Source organism: Buteo buteo, chromosome 23 (genome assembly GCF_964188355.1).
Source record: "Buteo buteo chromosome 23, bButBut1.hap1.1, whole genome shotgun sequence".
NCBI classification, from domain to species: Eukaryota; Metazoa; Chordata; class Aves; order Accipitriformes; family Accipitridae; genus Buteo; species Buteo buteo.
This window is the reverse complement of record NC_134193.1, coordinates 14846472-14874372: the sequence shown is the minus strand read 5'-3', so window position 1 is coordinate 14874372 and position 27901 is coordinate 14846472. Positions and strand designations below refer to the sequence as shown.

The 27901-nt window shown below is 52.7% G+C and overlaps 1 protein-coding gene across 1 annotated transcript in view; it reads left to right on the top strand.

Moving 5' to 3' along the window:
* ASTN2 (astrotactin 2) overlaps positions 1-27901 on the top strand; it is a 360290-nt gene that overhangs the window by 76173 nt on the left and 256216 nt on the right. The window contains exon 3 of the mRNA XM_075056199.1: positions 16334-16718. Within this exon, the coding sequence (XP_074912300.1) occupies positions 16334-16718 (385 nt within the window). The remainder of the gene's footprint in view (positions 1-16333; positions 16719-27901) is intronic.

Below are 27901 nucleotides of genomic sequence, written 5' to 3'. Positions count from 1 at the left end.
ACTCTGGCAAGACCCATCCGTGGTGTGGCTCAGGGCCCTGCGGCAGATCTCACCGGAGTAGCCTTGCTAGCTGTTGACCCTGCCAGCCCCCATCTTCGGGGTTGTACCCATGCTTTAAGTACCCAAAGGGGGTATTTAACCCCCTCTTTGCAGACTGGCCTTGTTCCACAATGAGCGTTTATGGGCCAGGCAGGGACACAGTCATCGAGCCTGTAACTTTACTCACCTGGTGCTCTTGGGACAGGCTTTTCCTCACTTCGTGCTCTCTGGGGCTATCACATTAAATTGCCTGCTGCAATTGCTCGGCCATCACATAGATTTTTATCTCAAGTGTCCTTTGGAAAGGGAGCCCTGAGCTGTCGCTGGGAATGTTAAAACAATAAATGTGTTTTGCACCTGGCGATAGGGAAGAGCAGCTTTAGGGCTTGTGACAGTCTGCAGCCTCTGCTGCCCACACTGGCTGTGTGCCAGCAGCTCTGCCTCTTCTCTGGAGGGCTGAGCATCCCAGAGGGGCAGGAGGGGACCGGCATGTCCCAGCCCTGCTGGTGGCTGGAGGTGGCCGAGGTCCTCAGCTGTGCCCTGGGATGAGTTAGGGAGAGTGGCCGTGGTGGAAGCAGGAGTCGGCAGGGAGGAGGGAAGGGTGTGCTGCCGCTTGAAGTGGGGATACAGGAGAGGGAGTGGAGCCCTGGGCCTTGTTTTCTTAATTGTTTTCTTGCACGTAGTGACTCCATTTGGGCTCCTGAGGTCCTGTTTGCGTGCTGGAGCCTGTCCCAGCCCTCTGCTGAGGCTGCCAGGAGAGAAGAGCTTGTTTGAAAACTCCTTGATGGAAAATGTTTGCCTGCCTTGGAGGGAGGGTTTCCTCCGTTTGGCTGGGCAGTGCTGGCTGTCCCCTCCACGGCACCTCAGATCCTGGGCTTGGGGGTGTGGGTGAGCCCTGTCACCCCTGGAAAATCCCCACCGGTACGGAAAGCCTGGCCACACAACCCTGAGGGAGGCTGGGATGGGGCTGTGCAGCAGGAGGGGTTGGAGGAGAACCATGCCTCCTTGGCCGCGAGCGAAGCTCTTGGTGAACGGCATCCTGGCGTAGGGTGCCATCACCCAGAGCGGTGACTAGCGAAGAGCCAAGCAGCTTCCTTATCCTCTCGGGGATCGCTCTGCTGCAGTGGCGTGCGGGGCACTGATTTCACTGGGTCTCGAATCCAGGTGCTCTCCAGCCGTGGACTGGAAGGTTGCCTCTGCGCCAGTGTTTTGTATATTGACTGGGTGTCCTGGGCGTCCTGAGTTGGGGCTTTACCCAAGGACTGTGCAGGCATGGACCAGAGAGGTTGAACCAGGTTTCCAGTGCTCTGCCTATGCAACATACTATGGACTCTGTTCTTTTTCTGGCTTCCTTCATCCAGTGGGAAATGACTCTTTTGTGATGAAAGCCTGAAAGGAGGTCGGATGCTGAGGACATCAGCTGAGCGCCTGGGGACCAAGAGGTTCTTTTTGTTTGGAGCAAGGGGGGGGTTGAAAGACAGAGGAACCCATGCAGATCTGTGCTGCCTCTCGAATGGATGCTTCTCTCTACCCAAGGGCTCCCTCCTTGCCTCACTGCCCTCCTTCCCCTTGCCACCCAGGCAAGCTTCTCCAGGAACATACAGCTGTATCTTCATCTCCCATTCATGCTTTGCCCTTCAGGCAAAGCTGTTTCTTCTGCAGGAGGCCCGGCCTCCTCTGAAGATGGGAGCATTGCATGGGCTGGGCTTAATTTAGATTAGATGTGCACTTGTGAACTCAGCCCGGCTGGCGGGACGGGCGCTGCATCGGAGTGAGCTGCGATGGAGCTGAAGCTGGGCAGGAGGTGGTTTTCCTGCCTCCCAGAAGCTAAAAACAAGCTGTCGGGGTGTGCATGTGCATTGGGGGAGGGCGGTGAGGAAGCAAACCAAAGCTTAATACCCACTGTCTGTGTCAGGTGTAGCAAATAAGGAGCGGAGAGGTGCTTTGTGAGCTGAAAGGTGTGGGTAGAAGGGCTTTATTAGCTCCATTTGAAATATTTCATCTTGATTCCCATTTAGCTGTGGAATCTAACTTACTTTAGCTTTAAATTTAGATTTTCAGAACAGGCCTGTCAAATTAGTAAAAGGAAATTTGATTAGAAAATGGCAGCGGGATTGAGATCTTTGTTTTTCTCTGCACGCGATTTGGCTCGGAGATTGCTCTTAACCAAAAATACCCTATTGGAAAGTGGTTTTTTTAGCTAATCAACACTTTCCAACTGGGGGGAAAAATAAAAAAAAAAAAAGAGCAGAGTTGGAAAATTCTGCCACCAGCTCCCCAGCCAGCGGCTGCCCCTCAGCAGGGACCTGGAGGGTCGGGCTGCGGGGCTGGGGCTGTGGTGGTGTTGGGAATGACATGGATGGGGACTGGAGGGAACAAGGAACATAGAAGAGGGTGGGATAGCTTCATGCCTTCCCCCATCCTCTCCTGCTCGCTGCCATCCCCACGTCTGGGTTCAGCCGTTTGAACTCCCTGAGGATGCCGGTGGCTGAGCCTTGGTGCAGCTCCAAGAGCTGCCCATCCTGTGCTTGGGTTAGTGGGGGATGCTTAAACTGGGGGGGTTATAAGTCTGTTTTGGGGTGGTGGTGCAGAGCTCTCCCCTGCTCGTTAACCCCAGCACCTTGGTGCGTCTGCTCTCTGTCCCCAGGCCAGGCTGGGTGGGAGCCCATCCTGGAGGGCAGGAGTCAAGGGGGAAGGATGAGGAAATTAATTAAAGAGTGGAGTTAAACACTAGCTAATAACCACGGGGAGAGGGGAGGGCTGGAGAGCTGGGAACTGCTGTGCCCAGGGCTGCCCCACAGAGCCTTCCTGGGGGGGATGAAGGAGGTTTTGGGGGTTGCGGGGGGCAGCTTTCCTTGCACAGAGCCCTGTTTGAAGCCTGCTTGCATTAATGAGTTACTGCTCGTCAGCTGAACACCCAACCTGTATGGCTGTGCTTGGCCCTACCAAGCCCCCGCTGGTGTCCCTCTGTGGGTGAGCAGAGACGGGGTGCCGCAGAGGGGGGGGTCCAGTGCCACGGAGCTCGTGCTGCCATTGATGCTGCTGGAGGGGGGGTGGGCAGAGGGCTGGGAGCAGGTAACTGGGTGTCAGGCTGGCTCCAAAGTGGCCATCCTTGCCCAGTCCCTGCCTGCTGCCAGGGATGGTGCTGCCTGCCATCGGTGGCTGAATTCACTCCGCGATTATTCACAGATGCTGCAATTACGCTGGCGACACCGTGTCAAAAACCTCACGGCAGCATCGGCGTGTGCACGAGGATGGGAGGGGGGTTATTAGCCTGTTATTATCCATTTACTCAGATATCTTGGCTAATCAGCTTTCAGATGGGGAGAATTAATTGGTTTCGTTTGGAGCACCAGGCATGTTTAATTGAAATGAGTTCTTTCCCATTTCCAAATGGACACTTTCGCAGCGGCTGTTGTATGGGGATGGGGGGGTGGACGGACTGCAGCCTTCCTGTCATGGACCCTCATGGCACGGTTCAGCTGGGCTGCAGTGAACCGGCTGGAACAGCAGTGCCCTTCAGTCCTCTCTCCATCTGGGAAGGAGCTCTCATTTCTCCATGCACGCATCCTGCTCGGATGCTCTCCAAACCCCCTGTTTATAGCTAGGCTGGTGAGTGCAGGTCCCAAATTGTCTCAGTCCCTTGAAGTGTATAGAGTGGTGTGTACCAGCGAGCTTGGCTGGTCACCTTGGTGGCACCCAGGTGGCATCACCGTGATACTTGCTGCTTTCTGTGGGCAAGGGGTGCAGCTGGGGGATGGAGTCAGGAGATGATGGTCCCCAGGGCTGAGCGGGCATGCCTTGTCTGTGTGCAGGATGCTCAGGGCTGTTGTGAGCTGTGTGCCTGGAATAAAAGCAGTCTATACCCCTGCTGCTACTTAGCCTGCTCCTGGTCTCACCCGGGCTTTGCTGCAGCACCAGGCAGGCTGCTGAGCTGGTCACACAGGAGGAGATGTCCACATTGGGTGAACCCAGATTCGGGGGGGCTGAGCAGCGCCCTGCAGCCCTAGCAGAGGTGGGAGGGGTGGCAGTTGGTGACCCTGTCCTGCAGGGGATGGCATCCATCCTGCCTGCGAGGATGCAGGGAGAGAAAATCCAGCACCCTGATGTGTGTCTGTGGCACTGAGTGAGCCCACCAGCTCCCCCAAACTCTGTCTGCCACTCTGAGCCATGGCTGCTGCTCACTGGCCTCTCCCTGCTCTGGTGCCAGTTTCTCTTAATTAAAGGTCTGTCTCCTCTTTGCCAGAAGGTGGCTGTAATTAGAGCTGAGGACTGCTTCTCGCTTTGAGAGAGCACCAGTGAAAGCTCATGGCTCTGCAAAGGTCCCTTTGGAGAGCAGGGGTGCGGTTGTGAGCCCTGCCCCGGAGGGGGCTGCAGCTGGGTGGTCTCCAGGGTGTCCCTTCAGGTCCCTTCTTCCCAAGCTCTGCTCTAGCAAGGGTGCAGGTTAGCTTGGTGGGGGGCTCAGAAATGGTCACAGGCTTTCAAATTGTGGTGCTTTAAATCCAGGCTGTTGAGGATGGGAGGGCTGGACTGGGCTGCCCCAAATCACTGGTCCTTCCTCAAAATGCACAGGGAAATATTCTTTTGGAAGTGCCAGCATCTTGGTACCTGTTCAGAGTCTCCCTCCTGCAGCAGAGGAATGCGGTAGGTAGGAGCCCTGCTTTCTGCTGCCTCCTCTGCTCCCATCATCTTTGATGTCCCATACCCATACAGAAAAAAGAGGGACTTGAACTGCAGGTGCCTCGAGCTGTAAGTGCTTTGGGATGGGGACTGTCCCCTGGGGGTGCAGAGCTCTCCAGAGCTGAAGCTGCTCCGGCTGCACCCCGAGGGTGCAAAGGGCCTCTTGGCAGATGCAAACTCGGCTTTTCCCCTCCCAGCCTGGCAGCGGGATGCCCTGCACTCCCCGCTTACGGCTCTGCCTCCCCTGCAAGGAGATCACTGGCCTCATGTCCTTCAAAGCCACTTGAAAACAAGCGGGCAAAACAAAGCTGGTGCGTTCCCGTCCTTTTATATTCCCGGCTTTCGATCAATATAGCAAGAGGGCTCAGTGAACGAGTAGCAGAGCTTTGGCGAGACAGCTTAGCATGGTCTGACACGCCGCGGAACAAAAAGGTTTTTGTGGACCTGCAGGTGCGTAAGCAACGAGTGTGGGAGCTGTACGGCAGGAAAACTCTTGTCCCTGTGGATTTGCTTTTCTGCCGTGCCGAGCCCTGAGGTCGTTTGGACGTATGACACCAAAGGCTGGGTAACAGGAACTCTGTGTTCTTGGGCAAGAAGATAAAAAAGCCCTGAAACACTTGATAAATTTTATGTATGTGCAAAGTCCTGGTGAAGTTAATGGGAGTTAAGTGTATGGTTAAGTGCTGTACTTAACTGGACTTTTAACAACCTGATGGGACTAGCTGTGGTGTTTTGGGAGAGGAGCAGAATTGTGGACTTGCTGAGCTTTTTGATCTTGTCTTTAAATCAGTCTTGGATTTGCCTGCTCTGTGATGCATGGGGGGGGGTCGGTGCACTTTTCAAATTGCATATATGCAAATTGATAAACTCTTTTCTCTTTTCCTGGTGTGCACTGCCCGAGGTACCAGTAGAGGCTCTTCTCTGGCGTAGCGGGGGCTGCAGTGTGTGACTCCTGCAGTGTGAGTTGTGATGCTGGAATTGCAAAGATGCCAAATGCTACATAGACACGTGCATGGAGCTTTTATCCCTGTTCTTGTGTTTGAATACCCTCCCTCTCCCCCTGGAAAGTAGTGGTTTGTGTTGCTGCTATTCAGAAAGGCATTCATTATGCTGAAATATTTGCACTTTAAATATGGTAAGGCAGGTTTTTTTTGGTTTTTTTTACACAGTAGGCTGGATCGTTCCCAAAGCAGCTGCCAGCTATGGGCTCAGTAATAAACCTTTAAAAAAAAACCCCAACAACAAAAAGAGCTCTTTCCCTCCATTCCTGTGTGCACAATAGCACCTTCCCATCAGCTCCTTGCTCTATAAATTGTTTTGAGATGCCCATAAATAAACTCTAAACCCCTTTTGCAGTCTCTTGCCTGTCTTCGCTCCACCCTGTGTAGAGCAGCAGCACACACTGACGCAGAAGAGACCCCATCAACAGGGCTTGGAGGTGTTGGGCTACTCCAAGAAGCCCCTGTTCCTTAACACTGCGGTGAATTTTTCTCCGTGCTTTGCCACCTTTTCTGGACAACTGTCCAAGATCTGGCAGCCCCCAGAAGCTGGCTGGTTAATTGAGCAGAAAGGATGCTGTACCGTGTCACTCACCAGCACTTGGAAGCTGGAGGCACAATGTGAATTGTCTTCATGTTCCCTCATCCGGAGATGTGCATCTCTTATTAGATTAATGTTTTTTTAATATATGCAGAATATACAGTGGGAACAGCATTAATTCGCACTAATGGTTGTGAGATCCACCGAGAATTAACTGCATTTTTTGTAAATTAGTGAGGAAGCGGATAAACACAATTATTAAAAAACCAAGAAAGGTACTTTTGCAACAGCAGTACATGTTACTCATTTATCTGACAAGTGTTCTTTACTTTTAATTATATTTCATCACTTGCTAGCAAATGCTCTGCTGGTAGATACTGTAATAATCCTCGTAATTTGAGACCTCACTTTAGCATTTGTTAAACCTTTGTTTGGAAGGGGTGAGAAGCAGCTGGGTAGTTCAGGCATCCCGCAGCGGCTGTGATTTCGGGGGGGCCTCATGGTAACTGCCACTCGAGTCTGTGGTGGCTCCCGGAGGCCCCAGCTGATGCCTGGGTGCCCCAGAGATAAGCTGTGTACACATGCTCTGGGAGATGCTCTCCTACACTCACTGTCCAAACAAAGCAGATAAACACGGGGTGGGAGCAAAGGCAGGACCTGCACCACGTTTTTTGAGGGGTGACACTGAGCAGTGGAGGTGCTAAGGTTTGTGGGTGGCCGCTCGGAGGGTCTGAAATCAGCCTGAGGCAAAGGCTCCTAAAAAATGTGCAGCTGCTTTGAGTTTTATCCCCTTTTAATTAGCAAGTTTAGCTGCATCCCTCCTTCACCGTGCCACTTCCACGCGCCTTTTGCTGTGACTAATATTGTGCTGCTCTGTCCATTGGGGCCAACTGACCGGCAGGTTGGCTTCTCCATCAGATGCTAAAATGAATATTCTGCATTTTTTTTGTGGAGGAGAAGGCACCAGCTTGGGCAGAAGCTGTGGAGGTGTTTGTGGCCTCTGCTGGGCAATGGGTAAAGCATGAACGTGATAAAAGTGGCTCCAGAAAACCACAGAGCAGTGTGGCTTGGCTGCTGCAGCCGAGGGCATTGTGCCAGATGCTCTGCTGGTGGATGGAGCACCTGCATGGGCAGAGCTCGGTCCACAGCTCAGGGCAGGAAAGTCTGGAAAAACCCCATGAGATGTTCCCGTAGGCAGCACTGTCTGCCCCCAAAGCAAGAGGAGGGGTGTGCAGGGTGAGACAGGTTCAGGCTCCCCTGGGGCCAGCTCTCCCTGCCCAGGGGTGCAAGGTGCAAATCTGCAGGTCTGTTGGAGGGCTCTGACGAGGAGGAATCCCCAAGTGACCATCTCTGCTGTAAGATGGGAAGCTCTGGAGGGAGCAGAGGTGGGGCAGGGACATGTTCCCCACTAGTATCAGACAAAGCAGGCATGGCCAAGTTGCTGTTACTGGCAATTCCAGTGAAACCAAGCCAAAACCAAGTCTTGGAGGACTTCGTTGCTGCTCTTTGTCATTTGGGAAGGTATTAGGGCTACACACAGTCTCTTTGGTGGTCTTCCTTGATATCGGGTGGATTCCCATTTGCTCTGCTCCCAGCAGGGGCTACCTTTGCCGGGATGCGACCGCAGGGCAGCTCCACTGGCCATTGGGATGCTCCTTGCCCGAGCTGGGTCCCCATGAGCTGTCGGGGTTTGGGCTCTGGTCTGAAGACGGTGCAGAGAGGGACGTTGCGTGGGTGGTGGCTTCATGCTTGCTGGTTTCGAGGGCCTTGCCTTTAGCCCCGCGTTTAATTAAGAGGTGCTTTGTGCGTTGGTGAACCCCAGGCGCTCTCAACCTGCAACACGTGGTGGTCTGCGCTCGCGAGACCTCGCCTGCGCTGGGAGAGGCTTCCCGTGGATGTGGTGACCTGTTTTATTTGAAGGCAGGGTTGGTTGTTCTTCACTCAAGGGAATTTTTCCTCCCTTTTGGAAAATGCAATTCAGGTACCGGGTGTAAACAAGCTGAGCAGGATGAGGATGTGCAGGGGTCTCTGACAAGCTCGGTGGGGAGGAGGGATGGGGCTCAGTAACTGAAACTCTTTGTGGGGGGAAAGCTCTTGTTTTTGTCTCCGCTTTGCACTCAGCCAGCCTGCCCACATTAGGGAAACATGAGCGTGAACGCACGAGACCTTATGCATTTTAAAATCTTCCCTCTCTGAGGGCAAGCTCTGGGTTAGCAGGTCAGCCGATTTAGGTGAACCGTTTAGCACGCATTAAAATCACAATTTATGCAATCTGCGCTCTGGCTTTAAAAAGAGCTAGCAATCAGGTGCTTAATAAAATCACCTCCAGCTTTCCTCTTTCAGTTCACTGCAAATAAATGCCCTTTTTTTAACATCATAAAAATGGATTAGGAGTAATTTTGAATTGTTATCCTAGCAAGATGTGCAGCTCGGGATATGCAGGCTTGTTCGGTGTGATTGAGGGCTGTGTATTTTGGTGCTTGCATACAGCCGGTGCCTGGGAGACCATTCAAATAAACATTTACTGGAACATCACATTGCATGTCTGAACGGCACAGAAAGGCTGATTGGCAGGTTCACTCCTTCTTTTTGTTTCTGTTCTTGGATGAAACAGCAAAACAAAATTCAGTGTGGCTTAAAAAAAAAAAATTATATGGAAATGTGACTTTTTGCCTGACTCGTTACTTTTTTTTAACGCGGAAGAGTCAGAGATTTTAAAGTTATGGTTCCCACAGCAACTGTAATTCTCATCTCTTGTGCGTGTGTTATACTTTGCAGGACTGTATATGCTATTAAATTTATGCCCAATGCGTTTACATACGGCATGGCAAGCAGAACAGCTGTGTATGATGGATCTGCACGGGCCAGATGAAGCAAACCTGCAGGAACCCCTCCTTTTAAACCCCTGGGCCAGATCCTGCACTCCCTTGCACCCGTATAAGCCCTTTTGGAGAGGGTGGTTCATGGGTGCTGTTGGCTCTAGGCACGGTTAGGTGACATGGTTGTGATAACGACAACAACAGAAGACAGTGGCCCATTATCGCTGGAGCTTGATGATGTTGTAAGAGCTGTGGAAAGAGGAGAAAAAAGACATAATACGGTTCTCTTCGGGCCACAATTCAAGCAGCCATTCCTGCTCAGCAAAGTGCTGAGGCGTATGCTGTAGTCTCATGGACTGTTATGGGAATTAAACACAGATTTAAAGTTAAGCGTGTGGTTAAGCACCTTGGTGAAGCGTTGCTCATATGGGGATTTGAAGCGTACAGGGAGAAAATGCTGTATTTTTCAGTAGATTTGCCCTGTAGCATTGCTGTCTTTTATGGAGAGGTGGGGTCAAGTGGTTTTGAGATCAGGACTAGATCCAGATCTCTTTAGAGGTTTGTGGGGTTTTTTTGTGGTGTGTAGGGGTTTTGTTGGGTTTTTTTTTGTTTGTTTGTTTTTGTTTGGTGGTTTGAGGGGGAGTGGTTTTTATGTGTGGTTTTGGTTTTTTGGGGGTTTGTTTGTTTTTTTAATCCTGGTGTTCATCTATTCCTCACTGTCCTTCATGCTGACTTGTTGTCTGTCCTTGGTGGTCTCATCGTCATGCTCTGCCTCAGTTTCCCTGCCTGATGCTCACCTGCCCACGGACTCATTTACTGAGCCCCGCAGCGCGTGGGGGTACGTGCTGTCAGAGGGTGGTTGAGATTCACGGATGGGGTGGGCAACTTGTCCTCCAGACAAAAGCTGCGTCCTCTCAGGAGGGGCAGTTGCAGGACCCCCACGTCCCCACGGCGTGCCAGCGCCGCTCTGCACTTTGGGCAGGTGACCTCCAGTGACTGAGCTGTCCCAGCTCTCCCGGGAGCGTTATGCTTTTTGGCATTACGTTTCTTCCTGAACAATCCTTGCTGCAAGTCAAGCTCCCAACTTCAGAGTAAGCATCTTTCCATCCCTGGTTTACGTTGTCACGTCCCTTCTGCTGGCAGAGGCTGTGTGAGGACCGAGCAGGCTTGGTCAGGTCTGCGCCCACGGGAGCATCTCCCGCGACAGGATCCGGCACCTTCCCCAACTCCAGGTGCTATTGCTCCATTCTATCCATGAGCCCTGCTTTCCTCTTGCAGGAGATGTGACTGCTTCTTGCACAGCCTGTTTCCCAAAGCCCTGTTTCTCTGCTGCCCTCTCCCTCCTCGCCTGCGTTCGGTTGGCTCCGAGAACTCCTCCCTGCCCTCGTGTGCGACCTGCATCAGTGGACGGGGCGATCCGGGGCCTCTTTCCTCTGCTGATCTCCTCTTATCACAGAGCTGAAGGGCTGTTGGTATTTCTGGGACCTCTTTTGCCTTTTTAGACTTGGTTGCAATGGGCCAACGGACACAAGAGGGGGAGGACGGAGAGGCAGACGGAGGTGCCGTGGGTGCAGAAACCTTGTTTTTGCAGGGAAACAGCCCAAACTCCCCCATTTATGGGCATGACAGCCGGAGGCTGGTGTTATCCCCACTCTAGGGAAGAGCAAACTATAAATTCCTTTCCCCAGCCCTGCTGTTTCTTTAAAGCCAAAGGGATTGTGTGCCATCTGCGGGTATGTCCTGTGCCCCGGGAGGGCGAGGAGGCAGCAGGGTGCAGAGGAGGTCATGATAAACGGCAGTGCGCAGGAGAGGGAAGGCTCCGAGAGATGTCTGCAGAGATCAGCCTTATTTTTCATCGTTAATGATCTGAAAGAAGGTGCAAACAGCATGTTAATTAAGATTTGCGGGAGAAATATTTAAATTGAGAGGTGCAGCAAAGAGAAAAAGAGCAATAAGGCAAAGGAGTCCTAGGGAGAAGCTAGTATGGTGCGGAGGTTTGATCTGGAAAGGGAAGAAGCAGACACCATGCAACCCAACATGTTAAATGTGGTATTTTGCTTCCAAAGCTCTTGCGAGTGCAGCTTGGTTGGGGTGCAGGCATGGGGGTCCTTATTTGGGGTCTGGCCTGGCAAAGAGACCTGCTGGTGGAGCTGGGAGGGAGAGGATGAAGAGACCAGGGGCTGCCCCCCAGCCAGCTTGGGCACCGATGGGTGTCTTCTCTGAGTTTGGCTGCAGCAGAGGGTTTGGCTGTGAGAATTGATTACCAATTAACAGGCACTGTTATAATGGCTAATGCGGGTGATCTGAGCTCTGCTTCTGGTTGTGGTTTGCCTTGGGATGTGGCTTCGGAGGATCTGTGCCCAGGAGCAAGCCTCTGCCTGGTGAAACGGCATTTATAGGGTCTCTGTGCTGCCGTTGGCCATCGCTTTTAGTTAAATTAATTAGAAATCCGTTAGCTCAAATTACAGCATGGCTAAAACCTAATGCAAATGTTTGCTACACTTGCTCATTGAGCGCTGCTTTATTACAGCCCTCGGCAATGGCAGAGATGAGCCAGGAGAGGTTTGTGTACCGAGCTGCAGAGGTCCGAGGTTTGGTCTGTGCTGGTGGCATCTCCCCCTTCGGTGTGCCGTTCGGCGGACGTGCCTTACCTGCCCGCTTGTGTTCAGGGTCTGGTGGTGCTTTCCGTGTCTGGGTTGACCTGGGAGGGGATGAAATGCTTGAAAGAGAGGTAAGGTGCTATAGAGCTGAAATGTGGGAATGACAAAATTGGGGCAGTGGAAGACCAGAAGGGACTGTGGGGTCATCTGCTCTGCCCTCCAGTGCCGCACAAGGCACAAGAACTCTCTGAAGCCCTTATTTCTCATTTGAAATAAAGCATAACTTTTCTGAAAGCATCCAGGCTTGATTTAAAAAACAAAACAAAACAAAAAAAAAATTGACAGTGATGGATAATCCACTACAACCCTTGCTAAATTGTTCTAGTGTTTAATTACCTTCACGGCCAAAAAGGAAAGAAAGGAAAAAGTACACAGCATGAAGAGCTCCGAGGATTGTGTGGTTATTGCTGATACCTATTTGCTTACCGTGGTTCACCTGCTGGGACGACGCAGGGCGATGTGATGCTCCAGCATCAGGGTCCCGCTCTCCTCAGCTCTCTGAAGCTGCAGCGTGCGATGGGGGGGGCTTTGGTGCAGGATTTGTGCTGGGCAGAGCCCGGCTGTCCCAGGGGACCGTCCTTGGAGTGAGCGATGGCCCTGGGCTGCGAGAGCCCCGTTTCACCCAGCAGCGGGTAGGTAACGATGGGGCTGGTTGTCAGCACAATGTGGGGCAATAATTGGTTTTGGATGTCATGCGGGAGCAATAGTGGCTTCAAAGTTAGAAAAGAAATCAGGATATTTTTTTCCCCCAGGGCAAAACCTTGCATCAGTGTTCAGCAGAAGTGGTAGAAGGGGTTCAGGTCAGCGCCGGGCTGAATGCTGTGCTGTTTTGCACCGGTTTTGCTTTGACCTGCAGAAGCGATGCTTTGGTGTAACAGGTCTGGCCAGCCCAAACAGTGTTCTCTTCCAGCCTGGGACCTTCTTCTGTGATTTCAGCCCTTTTTGGCGCAGCGGCTGGCAGACCACGGGGCTTGCTTTCGTAACGGCTGGGCTGTGTCGCTGCGGTTGTGCTGTGTTTGGCTGCAAAGCTGCAGGGCTGGCGGACTCCTACGGGGACCCACGCCACGTCCACCCTACAATGGGGAGCAGAGCTGACCAGGAAAGACCGGAGCCTTTTGCAAGCAAGTTTGTCCAGATCCCAGAGGAGCAGCAGGATTCCCTCGTCTTTCAGGGCTTTGGTAGGGAAGGGTGGTGGCTTGTGTTTGAAGAAGCACGTGCATCCTCTTGCTGCTCAGAAATTGTTCAGCGTGTCGGACGGATGCCCAAACAGTGATCGCCCTCTGGGTCGGCAGCTTGCCAGCCTTCATAATTTATATGAGCGCCTGATCTCTTGGTCTTTGAGGTGGCTTCTTCCATCGGTTTTCCTTTTGTACTTCAAATAAGTCCCAGCCTTGCTGCTTTCCAGCTTCAGCTGAGGTTTGCTCCAGTGCCGCGAGCCCTGCGGTTCTGCAGACGCAGGGGTTGTCCCCACCAGCCCTCTTCTCCCCCATCCTCTTCCTCCCATCCCTCCTCCTCCCCTGGGGGTCCCAGCAGCCCTCCGGCGCCCGGTGGCTCCTGCTCAGCCGGCGCAGGGCACGCGGGAGCGCGTCGGGAAGGACATTACGTGGGAGAATATGCATGTTCACAGCTCAGAGGATTAAAGGCCCGTGTTCTTATCACTGCAGAACAGAGTATTATAAATCCAGCCTTAGAATACCAAATCCCCGTGCGGCTCGGCCATTGTTTGGGAATATTAAAAAGCTCGGAGACAGAAATAATCAGTTTCCGAATGACACATTGTCAAATAAAACATTTCTCATATTATCCCTTCCTTCCCCTTTCTCTCTCCCGCTCCCTCAGTTGGATAATTTAACATGAAAAATAGATTAAAATGAGGCTGGCTTGAATGCCTCCTAAGTTTGACTCTTTTTTTTTCTTTTTTTTTTTTTTTCCTTTTTCCCAGGAAGCTCTCCCAGTGCGTGCGGTGTGGTTCAACAAGCAGCTGCTGGCACGGGGTCAGGGACGAAAGGAGCACGTTGAAACTGAGCTGCCTGCTATGAGCCCATGGGTGCTCACCAGAGGGGCTGGCACGGGCACCCCTGGCCTTCCCCAGGCAGAGAGGGGACCATCGTCTCAGTGGCTGGCAGAGCAGAGATCTCTGCCTCATCCCCAAAGGATGCAGGAGCCGTGGCCGGGTTGGGCTGGGAGCCCTTGGCTTCCTTGAGCCGACCCTGTCATTCCCGAGCTGCGGAGGCGGGGGGAACGACACACTAATAACCTCTGTGCCTTTACACCTTTTTGTAATTTCTCCCAAGCAGAGAGATCTTTAATTTAATCTGCTGACAGGTTTATTTGCTCCAAGCCGTTTCCTGGGGGCAGACACAAGGTGAGCCCAGGCAGACAGATGCACGGCCCCGGCACTGCCAGGGGTGCCCGGACCCCTTTCCTGGGTCCAGCTGGCAAAGCTGCTTCTCGTGCAGGGCTTTCTCAGTCACCCTGGCCTTTTCCAAGCATCTGGGTTGTCTCGGGTTGTGCTTTCCCAGGGAGGGCGAGTGCCTGTGTGGCTGTGGGAGCGGCGTGCTCTGCCCTGCTCTGCCCTGCAGCCATTTCGCAGTTGCAGAGAGCGCAATGAGCGACGTCCAGCTCGGGGACTTGGTGGTGAGGCCTCGGAGAAGGCTTTTCTCAGTAGTCACGTCCACGAGTGTTGTTCTGAAATGCTTCTGTAACGCAAAAGCCCTCATTTTGCTGGAAGAATGCCTGCACTCGAGCCGGACCTGATGTTGCAGCGTGGTTGGTAGTGTTGAATTTCATGGCCCTGCTGTGTCCTTGTCACTGGGCTTCCCTTTTGGAGGGTCTGGTGTGCTGTGGTTTCTCTCCTGCAGAGCAGGCTTCCAAGGAAACGGCCCCTATTCGGTGCCGCGGGGGTGCGGGTGGCTCGTGCTGGGGAGCTGCTGTGGTGCTCAGGGGTCTCTGTGCATCAGGTGCTGCTGACCCGAGGAAACACGTTTCTGCTCTTCCAGACTGAGGTGTCTATGCTGTTTCTTGCTTCTGAGTGTGGAAGGCCAGGTAGGGTCCTCATCCCACTGGTCTTTCAGGTGCTCGGTACTGCAGGGCATGAGCCCGGTCGGCTCAGCGAGCCCTGCCCTTCTCCCACACAGAGACCCCTGAGCATCTCCTGGACACCAAGCTGCCTCTCCTGATGGTGCCTGTCACCTAAATTAGGGAAGTCAAGCTGAGCAATGTCCTCCTGAATCCCTGAGCCCTTCTCCCATTAGTGCTGATCTCGGGGGAGAGGCGGGGGGTTCTGATGGGAGATGCTGGGCTGGGTTCCTCTCTGTGGTGGGTCGTGGTGCCGGGATGGTCCAGGGAAGCATCTCTCCTCTGCTCCTGCTCCCGAGGCCTCTCCCCAGCTAATTCATCCTGTGAGCTGCAGTTTTGAATGCCACCTCTTCACAGCTGATCCTGTTTACAAGTCGGAGCCGCGCTCTGGGTAGAGCATGGTGCTTTGTATCAAATGCAGAGGAAATACTTGCATGTCTCCGCTTTGCTTTTGCACGCTCTGTAAAGTTCTGGGCTGTAGCATCCACTGTGCCAAAGAAACGACTGCCCTGCCCTGGCTGTTCCGTGTCATGCTGCAAAGCCCCGATTGCTCACACCACTCCTGATTTACATGCCCTGCTTTGCTTGTCTTCCACGGGATAAAATTGCTCCGACGCTGCGGAGATTAAGAGGCTGGAAGCTGGCACAAGGCACAGCTCTTGCCGGTGCAGGGCTGAACGACTGGCTGAATTTAACCTCCAGCACAGCCAGATGCAGGCCTGGCTCCCTTGGGAGGCCACTTCCACAAGCATATAGATATTTAGGAAGTTTGTTTTTTTTGGTAAAGATACTATTTTTTTTATTTTTTATGGTAATGTAGTTGGGAGCGGTATTGAATAAAATTTGGAGGTGGGGGAAGAGGAGAGATTTGCAAAGAAGGTCTTGGTCTGGAATACGTTGTGCTGTGCCCCCAGGTCTGCAGGTGAAGTCTCGTTGAAACCATAGGCAAATCACAACCAGAAGTGATGGAGCCAGAGTAACCGTGCCCTGGGGAGCGGCGGTTGCAACAAATGGCACCACGCACCGTTGTTTGTGTGAAATGTTGTGTGTCTCTGCTGAGGCTTTACTGCTCCCGTGTCGGTGGCTGGGTTGTTTTAATGAGGTTTTTTCTCTTAAGCGGTGGGATGCAATTGCCTCCTTTCCCATCTCCCCGTGGGAGGGGGGGGCTCGCCCACCTCGGGCCACTGTGCGTGTGGGTGAGCTGGGGGGCTGTGGGGACCCGAGGGGTGTGTGGTAAGAACAAAGTCCCCGGGAGAGTGGGCAGAGCTGAGCCGGGGGTGTCGCTGTGCTGTCCCCAGCTAAAGGACACCTCCGGCAGCCTGCTCCGCCTGCCCGTGATGTCCTGCCCCAGAGGTGGCTGCTCCGTGAACCCGCCTGCGTGCGGTTCGTGGAGTGTTGATGAAAGGGTGCTCTGGGGGTGGAAGGGGAGAGGGTCCGTGGACACTGGCCACAGCATCTCCTGACCCATCCCTGTGCCCCGTGCATCTCCTGACCCATGCTCTTTGCTCTCCTCCGCAGGGTGGGCTGATTGCGCTGCTCCTGCTCCTCTTGGTCTTCATGGTGGCTCTGTACGCCCAGCGGCGCTGGCACAAGCGCCGCCGCATCCCGCAGAAGAGCGCCAGCACGGAGGCCACCCACGAGATCCACTACATCCCCTCGGTGCTGCTGGGCCCCCAGGCCCGTGAGAGTTTCCGCAACTCGCGCCTCCAGGCCCACAACTCGGTCATCGGGGTGCCCATCCGCGAGACCCCCATCCTGGATGACTACGAGGACGAGGAGGAGGAGGAGACCCCGCGGCGGGCAGAGCCCAGCACCAGGGAGGATGAATTTGGCAGCCAGGTGACGCGGACGCTGGAGAGCCTGGGCCGGGGTGGAGAGGAGAAGCCTGACTATGAAAAGAAAGGTTTGTGGCTTTTCCCTTTTTTCTTTCCCTCTCCCATCCCCTGCCAGGGTGTCTGTCCTGTGCGGTGTCACCTAGAGAGGGTGGCTCATCCATATTTAGCCCCTGTCGCTGGCACTTGGCTCTCCAGGCTGTGGTCCTCAGCTGTCATCTACAAGGTGGTTTGCAGACCCTGTCCTGGAGCTGCCTTTCCTGAGGGGGGAATCGCCTCTGGATGGTGCTGGGGAAACTGAGGCACAGTAGCTGTGAGCTCTCAGCTGTCATTGCCGGCCCCAAGGACCAGGTCCCCTGCTTTCGCAGCACTCCCCGACTGTGCTTTGCTGGTGGTTCAGGTGCTGCAGGAGCGTGTGAGCTGTGTGCTTGGGAGCTCCATGGAGATATGGATTCATAGGATTTGACCCATCTCCTTTGTCAACATCCTCTTCCAAAACCAGTCTCCTGTTTCCAACCTGAGCCTGCTCAGCATGATGAGATGGGAAGCTGGTGGCTCTGCTTTCAGGCTTGGTGGTGTATCTTGTCCTAGCAATAGCAGAGACCACTGTGAAACACCCAGCGGGTTAGGGGATGCCTTGGCTGGCAGAGCAGAGCTGGCATTTCCCGAGGGAGGGAATTGCTCTTTTGCCCTGGATTTGTGCAGTACCATGCACGGGGCAGCACAGAGGAGTTGTTTCTGCTGTTCCAGCAGCGCCGGAACTCCTGTCTCCTCAACAGGATGGGAATGCTGGGATTCATCCTAACTTATTGCCGTGGGTGAGTGCTAGCACGTGGGCATCAATCAGGCCAGTCTTTACTCTCTAGGTGGCAGAGATGTTCATTGCCTTGCTGTCAAGTAGGGCATCAGTTCTAGCGAGCGAATGTGTTGGTGCGCTGGGGCTCCGCCAGCCTGCTGAGCCTTGATGCTCCTCGGAGAGCTGCTCCATAAAGCTGTATTTTCCACTAGCGGCAAAACATCCCCTGTGCTTTATTCTCTGAGCAATCAGACAAATGATCCTGTAGTCACCCGCAAACAAAATCATCAGGGCTGTAGATTTAAGGCAAGCACATAGGAGCCCTGTGTGGAGTTGGAAATGGCAGATCAGAAAATTCTCATTGCGGGAAGAAGCTCAGAGCAGAATCCATGTGGATCTGATGGATGGATACAGACCCCAAATGTGAACCATTTCCCACCCGTGGTGTTTGGCCTGGCAGGTAGAGTGTTATATAGCATCTGTAGGTCAGATCAGAAAGAAGCCTATACAATTCCACAGGTGTGGGTTCTGGCTGCTGCCTGTCCCTATGGTGCTGATTGCTTGTAAGGTATAATATTGGATAATGCTGCTGTTGTAAGGTATAAATCCCCTGGTAGTAGCTGCGGGGAGCTGGGCAGCAAGAGCTGGGCTGGGGTGCCTGTTCCTGAGCAGGTGAGGTGCTTTGTGCCTTCCCTGAAGGTGCAGGGCTGGGATTTGGAGGAGTTCTGGTTCCCTCTCCCCAAAGCTCTGCCCAGCTCAGAAGGAAAGTATTGATGGGGTAAAGCGGTCCAGTGTAGGCACAGCGAGTAGCCAAAGGTTGGACACAGTAGGATGGACAGAGACAGGGTCCTCTGTGGTCACAGTGGATGTGATGGCACCCGTTGCTGGCCATACCAGGTACGCGGGAGCAGAGGAGAGTCTGTATGGACAAGGCTTAGCAGTGCTCCTGCAGGCTGAGCAGCTGGAGAGGCACGTTACCTGCCTGGACAGCTTCTCCTGGGAGAGGAGGAGAGACCAAACCGTGGGTGACAGATCCTGGTGATGTCTCTTAATGCACTCCTGGACGGCGCTCAGGGTCTCTAGGAGGAGGCCAGTGTGAGAGCCTGTATAAAGCAGTCTAGACTGGCTTCTCTTTATTTAGTTATTCTCTTAACCGCAAATAAAACTCGTGCTGCTGAACCATGTTGTTCTGTTCTCTGCACTTGGAGAACTGTCGCCGAGAGGGCCAGACAGGGTCTGGGTGCTGCCCCCCTGCCTGTGCACAGGGATGGAAGGACTGCAGGCTGCATGGGTACAACTACGTGACTCGGGGGGGATGCTTCTCCTGTGTGGAGAAGAGCAGCGCTTTCCCCAGAGCGTTTCAGCTAATGCACACTTGATTGCCTGCATTTTTAAAGTCTGTCTCAGAAGCTGCAATACCCACCTCTGCTTACTGAAACATCGTTAGTAGCCGTTTAATATTGTTCACCTGCAATGCACAGTAAAATCTATGTGAATAAACAAAAGCAAAGTACGTTAGTGCTAATTGCTGAGTGACTGCAGCAGGAGCAAGGAAGGGATGTGCCGGCTTGCTCTGTGCAGGGAAGGGGCTTTTGGGTGACGCTGAACCCATCTTTCCCTTCTGTGGCCATGCGGGATTCCCACAAAGCCTGAACAGTCCCTGTTGGAGCACCCACGATGGCTGTGCTGGGGGACGGGGATGGGGACAGGGACTCTCCTCAGCTCTGTGGAGGAGATTGCGGCTCCAACCAACAGAGCCAGGGAGAGCCCAGATGATGCATTGTGTTTGGAAAGCAGGTCTCTGCACTCGTGATGGTCATAAGTGGTGAGTGAGGTTGTGTTTCTTCCACCCATAAAGTGCTTTTTACTCTTTCCTCTTTTAAACAAGATTATTATGATGGCGATGGTTATCGTTGTGCAAACAAACGCGGAGGTGCCCATGGGTCCATCTGCCGTGCTCGAGTGCTGATCTGAGCATCCCTGTTGGCATCCCCCTTTGTGTACGGCTGGCTGTTACCAGCCCATGGTGTTAAGAGATGTTTCCCCAACCCTCTGCTCAGTGAGAATGAACAAATGAATGCCTTCATATATCGTAACTGAGCTACCTTTTTTGTTCTTTCATATTCTCTTCTTTGTTTTGCTTTTCTATAAATTATTTAGAGTTGTGTGACTGGGGAAGACAGCAGTAACTGCATTTCAGTCCTCTTCAAAACATAATAGTAAACAAGATCTAGGGCAGAATATTAAACTATCTGAGGGCTTCAGGAATTGGCAATAAAGAACTTCTTATACTGACTGAAAAATCCCCCAAGCTGGGGCTGCAAGAGCTATGCCACGCTGTGAAATGTGTTCGCAAATGCTCCCACCAGTTCAGGTTGTGATGCTGTCGGGCTTTGCACCTTGGATTGAGGCAGGTTTGTGCCTTGCCTGGTCTGATCCTTCCAAACCAAGCCGGTTCACCGTGTGTTTCCTCCCAGACGGGCGCTTTTCCGTCTTGGGTGAGGCTTTGCTCAAGGAGTCAAGCTACGGTATGTGCTAGTTACTCATCTCTGCTGAAGCTGGTCAGAGCCTGGATTGCCAAGGACAAGGTGGCTGTAGTTCAGATCTAGGATTTCTAGACTAGAAATAGAACTATACGTGCTGTGGGCTTTGCACTCTGGCCTGGTTTGCACACACGTGGGAAACACGGTGATTCGGGAGGCGCTGGATGTGCTGCGCACACAGGCGCTTCGACCTGCCCGCGAGCAGCAGATGCAGCTGGGATTCCCGCGGGATGCGGCAGGTGGGGTGGAGAAACTCTGCAGTTGGTGTGAGCAAACACCGCGTACCTGGAGATCCCATGGGGCTGGAAATCAGTTCTCCTCGGGCACAGTTTTACAGGTAGATCGAAGATGGATGTGTCAAGGAAAACCCAGCTGGAGCATGGCCCTAGCTCAGGGACAGGGTCAGCCTTCCCTCTGGTGCCCGGCTGCATGGCTGGAGCCGCCAGGTTTCAGTGCGATCATCGGGGCCGGGTGAGGAGCTGTGCCCGCATCCCAGGGAGTCCGTCAGTGCCCGAGGGAAAAGCTCTTCTTGCTGCTCTTGCAGTGTAGTGTTGTGATAAGACATCAGCTGGGACTTGTCAGCGGGCTCCAAATGGTATCATCACTGGGGCTGTCACTAGAGGCTCTTTCAAGTGTCACTTCCTAGCATTAATTACCAGGGATGGCAAATCCAATGAAGATGGAGCATTTTGGCTCGCCCTCCACCTGCCTGCGCTGCTTGCTTTCCCCCACGTGCTGGGCAGTGATTGATTTGCAGGTGCGGAGTTGCGCTGGTGGCGGGTGCTTTCCATCATTTGGGATTTGCACACCCTGCGCTGTGCGGCTGTTGGGCTCGATTGCCCTTTCCGCGAGGAAGAGCGTGGTTTCTCGTTCCCCATGTGTTGCTTCTGGATATATCGGGTCAGGTAGGGAGTTGTACTGGATGACTCTATGTACAGCCCTGCGCAATGGGAGAGAAGTCCCTGCCTGGGAGGTCGAGCAGCAGAAATGTTTTGCAAATCATGGGCAAGCAGAGCACAGATCAGCAAGCCAAACTTTCCTCCCAAGTCTTGAGGCAGTGCTCTGCAGCAATGCGGATGGGAGGGCTGCTCCTGCACAGTGCCGGAGCATCTAAAGTGAAGCCCAGCACAAACAAAACACGGGAGCAATGTGCTGAATAATGACATCTAGTAACAAGCGCATCTGAGTGATAAAGTTAATGAAATTACAGGTTCTGACCTGATACCAGGCTCTGCTGCGGGTAGATAAACAGCAGGGCAAAGATGAGATGTTTATTTCTCCCTAGCTGCAGTTGTAATCTGGATGCGCTGTGCAGGGCCATTAACATTATTACTGTTATGCAAAATCATTTTTGACTTGGGGGGAAGTGGGGGTGGGGAAGAAAGAAAGAAAAATCCCCCAACTCCCTAGAAAATGGAAAGCTGACAAAATTAGAATTGCAGCAGGAGCACAAACTGACCTGGTGACATTGCGCAGAGCCCAGATGAATTTAGACAGAAGAAAAATTCGAGGCAGTTTAAGGAGAAAAGTAGTCTTTTTTCTATTAATATAATAAAATGAAATGGAGCAAGGAAGGAGGCAATAGCCAGGCAGTCCTAATTAGCCAAAAAGATGCCTTTGTGCTGGTGTGGAAAGGGAGCCATGCCCTCTCCTTGTGGCTTTGGGTTCTCTCTGGCAATTAGAAGGTCTCCAGGGGTTTCTTGCCCCATGGGCGTGCATGGTGCCGAGTGGGGTCTGCTGGTGTGGGGTGGGGTTTCTGGGGTCTTGGTCTTTGCTGGGGAGACCCCCATGTCTGAACCCAGTCCCTGTGCGTACACAGCGTTCTGTGATTAAGGGGATTTGGGTAAATTTGTGCAGGTGATGTCACTGTCCTTACTGCCTCTGTCCTCACTTCTCTGGGTAGTTCCAGTCCGTGCTCCCAATGATTTCTGCTCTCCTGCCTTTCCCGAGCAGATGGCCTCAAGCTCTCCAGCCCTTTGGGAATTCCTAACTTGCTTTTATCTTTTAACACACCTGGCACTCATCTTTACTGACATGGTTTCATCCTACAGCGGCAGGAGCCCTTTGCTTCTGTCCCTCAAGTGCTGTTCGAGGGGGTTTGGCCCCCAGTCCATTCCAGGCAGCACCACTATGTCTCCAGTTGAGACACGTTGGATGCACAGAGATGGATTTAGTAAAATTAAGGCAGATAAAAGTCCAGCAAGCCTGAATATGGGGTTACCCACAAGTTTCCCAATGAGAAGATCTTGCCAAACCAAATCTCTTAAGGATCAGTGAGAAGCAGAACTTCTGCCTGGTGAAAACTGAGGAGAAAATAGATGTCAGACTTGAAAATCGAGTATCTGCAATTCCAGTCCTGCAACAAAGGACCCATCTTTATTTTCTCAGTTTCTTTCATGTTCAAAAAAAGAACTTTTCAAGCAGCCTTTGTGCTGGCTTCACAGACTCTGCAGTCTAGGTATGGCCTCCAAGTCTAGACAGGAGACAGGACTTATTACCGATGGTAGCGATGATTAATACCGTAGGCATATCAAAGGCATGGTTGTGCAGTCATCTTGAATTCATATCTCCTGGACTTTCTTCTCACCTGCTGTGTTAACTTAGGTAAACCTCTGAAGTTTCTCTTACTTAATCCATGGATGCTCTTCTCTGTAGCGATAGCGAGAGGCTTTTGAGCATGCCTGGGAGATGGTCTAGCACCTAGAGTGAGCCTGGAGATGTAGCTCCAGCTCCACTTTGCCACTGGCTGCTTTGGTAACCCATGTCATGTCACTTCATGGTCCAGTCCTCATCTGTGAGTTGGAGAGGGGAACCAAGCCAGACAGCAGACAGGGCAGCATGAGGAAACATCAAGAACTGCTAATGTAAGGGGCTGTGGTCCCAACACCCTCCCAGCCAAACTGCTCTGGGTGATGCAGTCCAGGGGAACTGCGGGAGAAGGGCTTTTGGCAGGGGAGACAGACAGCTTAGGTTTGTGATAACAGCAAAAGGCAGGCAGCGGATGAGGAGACGGAGCTTCCTATGCCACCCGCCAACGCTGGAGCAGCTGTTCTGGTGGCTGCATCTCAGTCATCATCTTCGCCTCCCAGTGAAGACTCCTCTAGGGAGAGGTAAGGCAGCGCTCTGGCCCGAGGGCACGGCGTCAGGGCTGGGGAGAGGGACATTTGGGGGGCTGAGATGTGGAAGAGGAGGGCAGGTAGTTAAGCTGTGCCCTAGAGTTGCTGTTCATGACGGATATACGAGCTCTATCTTGGAGGTGAGGTTTAAAGACAGGTTGTGAGTCAGAGGCGATGCCCTTGTAACGGACGGGGCGGTGGTGGTGTCCTCCCTGATGGAGAATGGAGAGCTCATGGGCAACAGGAGTGAGATGACTGGCCTGATGCTGCCGTCCCCGAGCTGACGGACCAGTATCCTCGAGGGGACAGTGCCTGGCAGGGAGATCACCGCCGTGCCGGGGCGTGCGTCCCTGGTGCCCACGCTGCCGTGCCGGGGCTGGGAGCCGCTGTCTGCAGCTGCCGTTCGCTCGGGTAGGCAGATGCAGTGCCACCCTGAATCCAAGCATTAACCGGAGGCTTTCTGAGCCTTTAATAAATAAAACGACGGCTTAATGTTTGCTGGGACTGGAGGCTAAAATGGGACAGTACGTCAGGCTGGCATCTGATATGTCTTGGGGCTCTGTCTTCTTTCCAGTGACCTGATGGGATCGTGACCCTCTTTGTACGTGATCAGCTTTTCCCGGCTCTAATCCCCGCCAATTCCTTGCGTAATTTACAGAGACCTTTGAAAATGTATATTCACATAGCTTGCCAGTGGAAAGTGGTTTTTGCAGTCCGCTATTTCTGGCTGAAAAACCCTGCTGCAAATTTCAGCTTTAAAGAAATAATAAAAAAAAAAAAGAAAAAAGAGGCCCAACAGGGTAGGAATTGGGTCCCAATTCAGAAAAGCATTTGAGCACGTGCTTAGCCAGTGTCTCTAGTTATTAGAGAAATTAAACAGGTTTTTAGGTCCAACATGCTTAATTCCAACTGATTTGAGTGCATTAACGAAGAGAACAGGGGCTCCAGTTGCAGAGGTTACAACAGATATGCCATTGGGTCCTTCAGTTTTATGGTGATGCCAGCTCTGACTTTAATGTTGATTTGAAAATGTCCCTACCTGCCAGGAAAAAGCTTTGCTTTCCAGAGAGATAAACACAGTCATAATTAATATATTAATATGTTAATTTCCTTTCAAGCTTTAAATGCAGAGCTGCCAGGCTGGAGTTTTAGGTTTATTTTGATCATCCTATCACATCGAACTGGTTGCCTCCATCCCAAATTTGGGTTGTCCTCACCAAAGTGGGGGGAGGGAATGATGGTCTCTTGGCCTGGTGGTCCTGCGGGACACGCTCCCCATCCCTTACGTCCCCCATGAAAGTGGCCGAAGGCAGTATCACAGATGTGCAGGAGCGTGCCCAGGAGGTGTCCCCAAAAAGAGCTGTATTCAATGTGCCTCCTGCCTCCAGCAGCGGGTCAGAAGGGATGGGAAAGCTCCCGGGGGCTGGTGGTCTCCTTTGGTCTTGCGTCCCCCTGGCTGAGGGAGATGCTGTGTTGGTATGTGCTTAATGACTGATTAAGGCTTTAAACATCTCAGGCCAGCCAGGGCTCTTCCTGGCCTATAGCAAGTGTTGCTGTTGAGAAAAGGCTGGTAGGTTGGATTTCCTGATGTGGTTTTCTTGTTTTTCTTCCCTCCCTTCGCTGTATCCCGCTCACTGATTTCATGAGACAGAGACGGGAAGAAGCAGACGGAAAAGTGGCTTCTGATGGTGCCGTAGGGAATGGAAGAGAAAAGGGGTGGTTTAATATGCCAATATTTTCCTGAGCATCCTGAAGGGGTGGCGGTTTTTTGAAGTCCTGCTAGTTTATCACCACTTTGCGAGGCTTGGGCTGGTCTCACCCCAATGCTGCCCGACATCTTGTGAGAAGAAATACCTGTGGTCATCCCCATCTCCCAGCCACAGCTGCATGGCTTGTGACTCCTCAGGTCAGCAACGCTCTTTTAACGTGGGTTTTTATTGGGTTTTGTGGGGCTGCTGATGCCTGGTGGAGATGTCGTGGCAGTTGCGTGTGCAATAGCCCTGTTTTCCCAGATGTCCAAAGTGTTTTTCATCCAGGCTAAATCACAAGCTCACAGAAGATAAGCTGTGAAGTTTTGGCTGTCCAAGGAAAACAAGCCATCAGGAACTATATTTATATAAATGCCAGGCGCGCGTTGTTCATCACTTTGTGCACTGCTATGAATGTTTGATAAAGCACTACATTATTTAAGGCGTAGCTGGGTTGTAGGCCAGTTGTTGACCAGGATTAACTTTAAGATGCAAAATCTAAAAAAAATATGGTGGCTCTTTATTCCCCTTGGGAAACCCTGGGGGATCTCAAGTGTCCTCTCCTCTCCTGGGTTTCTGTGCTGGGTTGCATCTTGCAGCTGCCTTGCGTGCAACGCAGAGGACCTGGGAGAGCTTCAGCTCTGCCCAGGTCTGTCCTTCCATGGTGTCAGCACGGAGCAAAAACCTGCTACCGCTTTCTGAAGTCAGGGAGGCCAGGAGAAAAGAGGGTGTGGGGTCTGGGATGAAGGAGAACAATCTGACAATGTTCCCCATTTCTGCTGGAAATATATAGATGCTAGTGAGCACTTGGGCAGCCCCTGGGATGCGTGGCCTAGAGCTGAGGCTGCTCTGGGTCCTGTCACCTGCATGAGAGCAATAGGTTTGTCTCGGTCCATGATGTTCAGTGCTTCTTCACCTTGGCTTTTAGCAGCCTTGCGGCTCTGCCGGTCGGTGTGTACGAGATGTTCTGCCCATCGGTCCGTACTGGGCTTATGGGTTTTATGGGGAGGGGAGCGAGGAGGGCAGCTGCAGCACCAGCTCTTCGCTCTGTTTGCATCTCCTCTTCCTATCAGTTGTGTTTTACCTGGCTGCGGCACCGAGACAGTTAGTTTTGTCAGCTGGCTCCTAAGGAAGATGGATCGAGGCCGGGCACCTGCGCTGATATTAGGTCTGCAGGCACCTTCCAGCCCCATTTATCATTAGGCAGTGACCTACCCGAAGGACCAGCGGGAGAGGAAACTTATTAACAAGGTGCTTCAAATCAATCCTTTCTGACGGCCCCGCTGAGTTACAGCGTTTGCTGTGACTCACCCATGGGGTCCTGCAGGGTCTGGCTGTGCTCAGCCTCTCTGCCTCACCCCCGTGGCTTGGAAATAGTTTGCTTTTGATAGCCTGGGCTCTCTGGGCATTCCCTCAGCTCCAGGTCTTCTCCTGAGCTAACAAACCGGCTCTTGGCTCCTTCTTTCCTGCACCCATGTGCTTCCCGGTGTGGGGGACGGTTGGTCCCTGCCACGGCAGGGGTCTCCTTCTGGGGGTGTTTGTGCCACGCGTGCGCGGCTGAAGCTCCTTGGCCCCATTGCAATACGGGGTTTTGGTGGTTTGCCCTTCTCGGGGTTGACGTTGCTCCCTTGTTCTCCCCAGCATGTGGCACAGGGTTGCCCGTACCATGGGAAGGTATCACCTTGCTGGTTGGGCGAAGGAAATTTCATTTCTGACTAACAAATTTGTTCTGCGCCGCACTGCCAAGCAGGGAGCTGGGTGGTGGTTGAGACCAGAGAGGGGTCACTGAGCCACATGTCCCACCCCGGTTTGCTGGCTGTTGCTGTTCTCTGCCCATACCCATCCCTAGGGGTGCTGGGACTCGCTCACGGTCATTTTACAGATGCCAAAGTGCTGCTGCCTCCAGGTTCATCGCCCAGCAGTGGTTCCTCGGTCAGATGGGGTCGGGGCTTTCTCCTGCCCTCGGTGGGTCTCTGCCCCAGCTGGCTCCATAGGGCAGTTTTTCCTCTGGATTTGTGGAGTTGTAGATGTGTGATGGAGAAAGGAAGCTGGAGGTCAGCACTGTGCTCTCAAGCTGGTGTCTCTCCTCCACGCAACATTAGCCTGGGCCGCTTCATGTGCCCGTTAGCACCAAATCAGGAAGCTTTCTCCAGGGTGTTCTTATTTAACTTTTCAATTATTTTATAACTTGAGGAGCATTAGCTGCTGCTGAGGGTCTGCCCATCTTCCCTGCTCCTCTCTGCTCGCCACGTAAGCGAAAAAGTTGCAGTGTCTCATAAAAAAAGGTAAGTGAACGGTTTCATTAGAGCAGAGATGGTGGGAAGCAGTCTCTGGTGGCCTGGACCTTCATGGTGCTGGGGCAGGGGAAGATGGGGCAGCGTCCCATGGCCAAAGACTTTTGCTTGCAGAAGAAATGGCGTAAAAGAACAAATCACAGAATGGTTTGGGTTGGAAGGGACCTTTAAAGATCATCTAGTCCAACCCCCCTGCAATGAGCAGGGACATATTCAACTAGATCAGGTTGCTCAGAGCCCCGTCCAGCCTGACCTGGAATGTTTCCAGGGTTGGGGCATCTACCACCTCTCTGGGCAACCTCTGCCAGGGTTTCACCACCCTCATTGTAAAAAATTTCTTCCTTTATATCTAGTCTGAGTCTATCCTCCTTTAGTTTAAAAGCATTACCCCTTGTCCTATCGCAACAGGCCCTACTAAAAAGTCTGTCCTCACCTTATAAGCCCCCTTTAAGTATTGAAGGACAACAATAAGGTCTCCCCGGCGCCTTCTCTTCTGCAGGCTGAACATCCCAATCTGCAATGCCCTGTAGGTGTCAGGGGAGGGGTGTGCTAGAAAAGTCTTTGCCCCGTAGAAGAGCGGTGGGTTTCCTGGTCAGAAACAGCTCCTGGGAAGGTCAAACCCAGCTGGTAGCAGCCCGAGGAGCACAAGAGACCCATCTGCTTTTGCAAGGTGCTTGTTATGCGAAGGTGCAAGGCAGAGGTGGGAACCGTTGGACAGTGGCTCTTAAGCGTTTGGTCTGTCGCGATGTGTTTATAA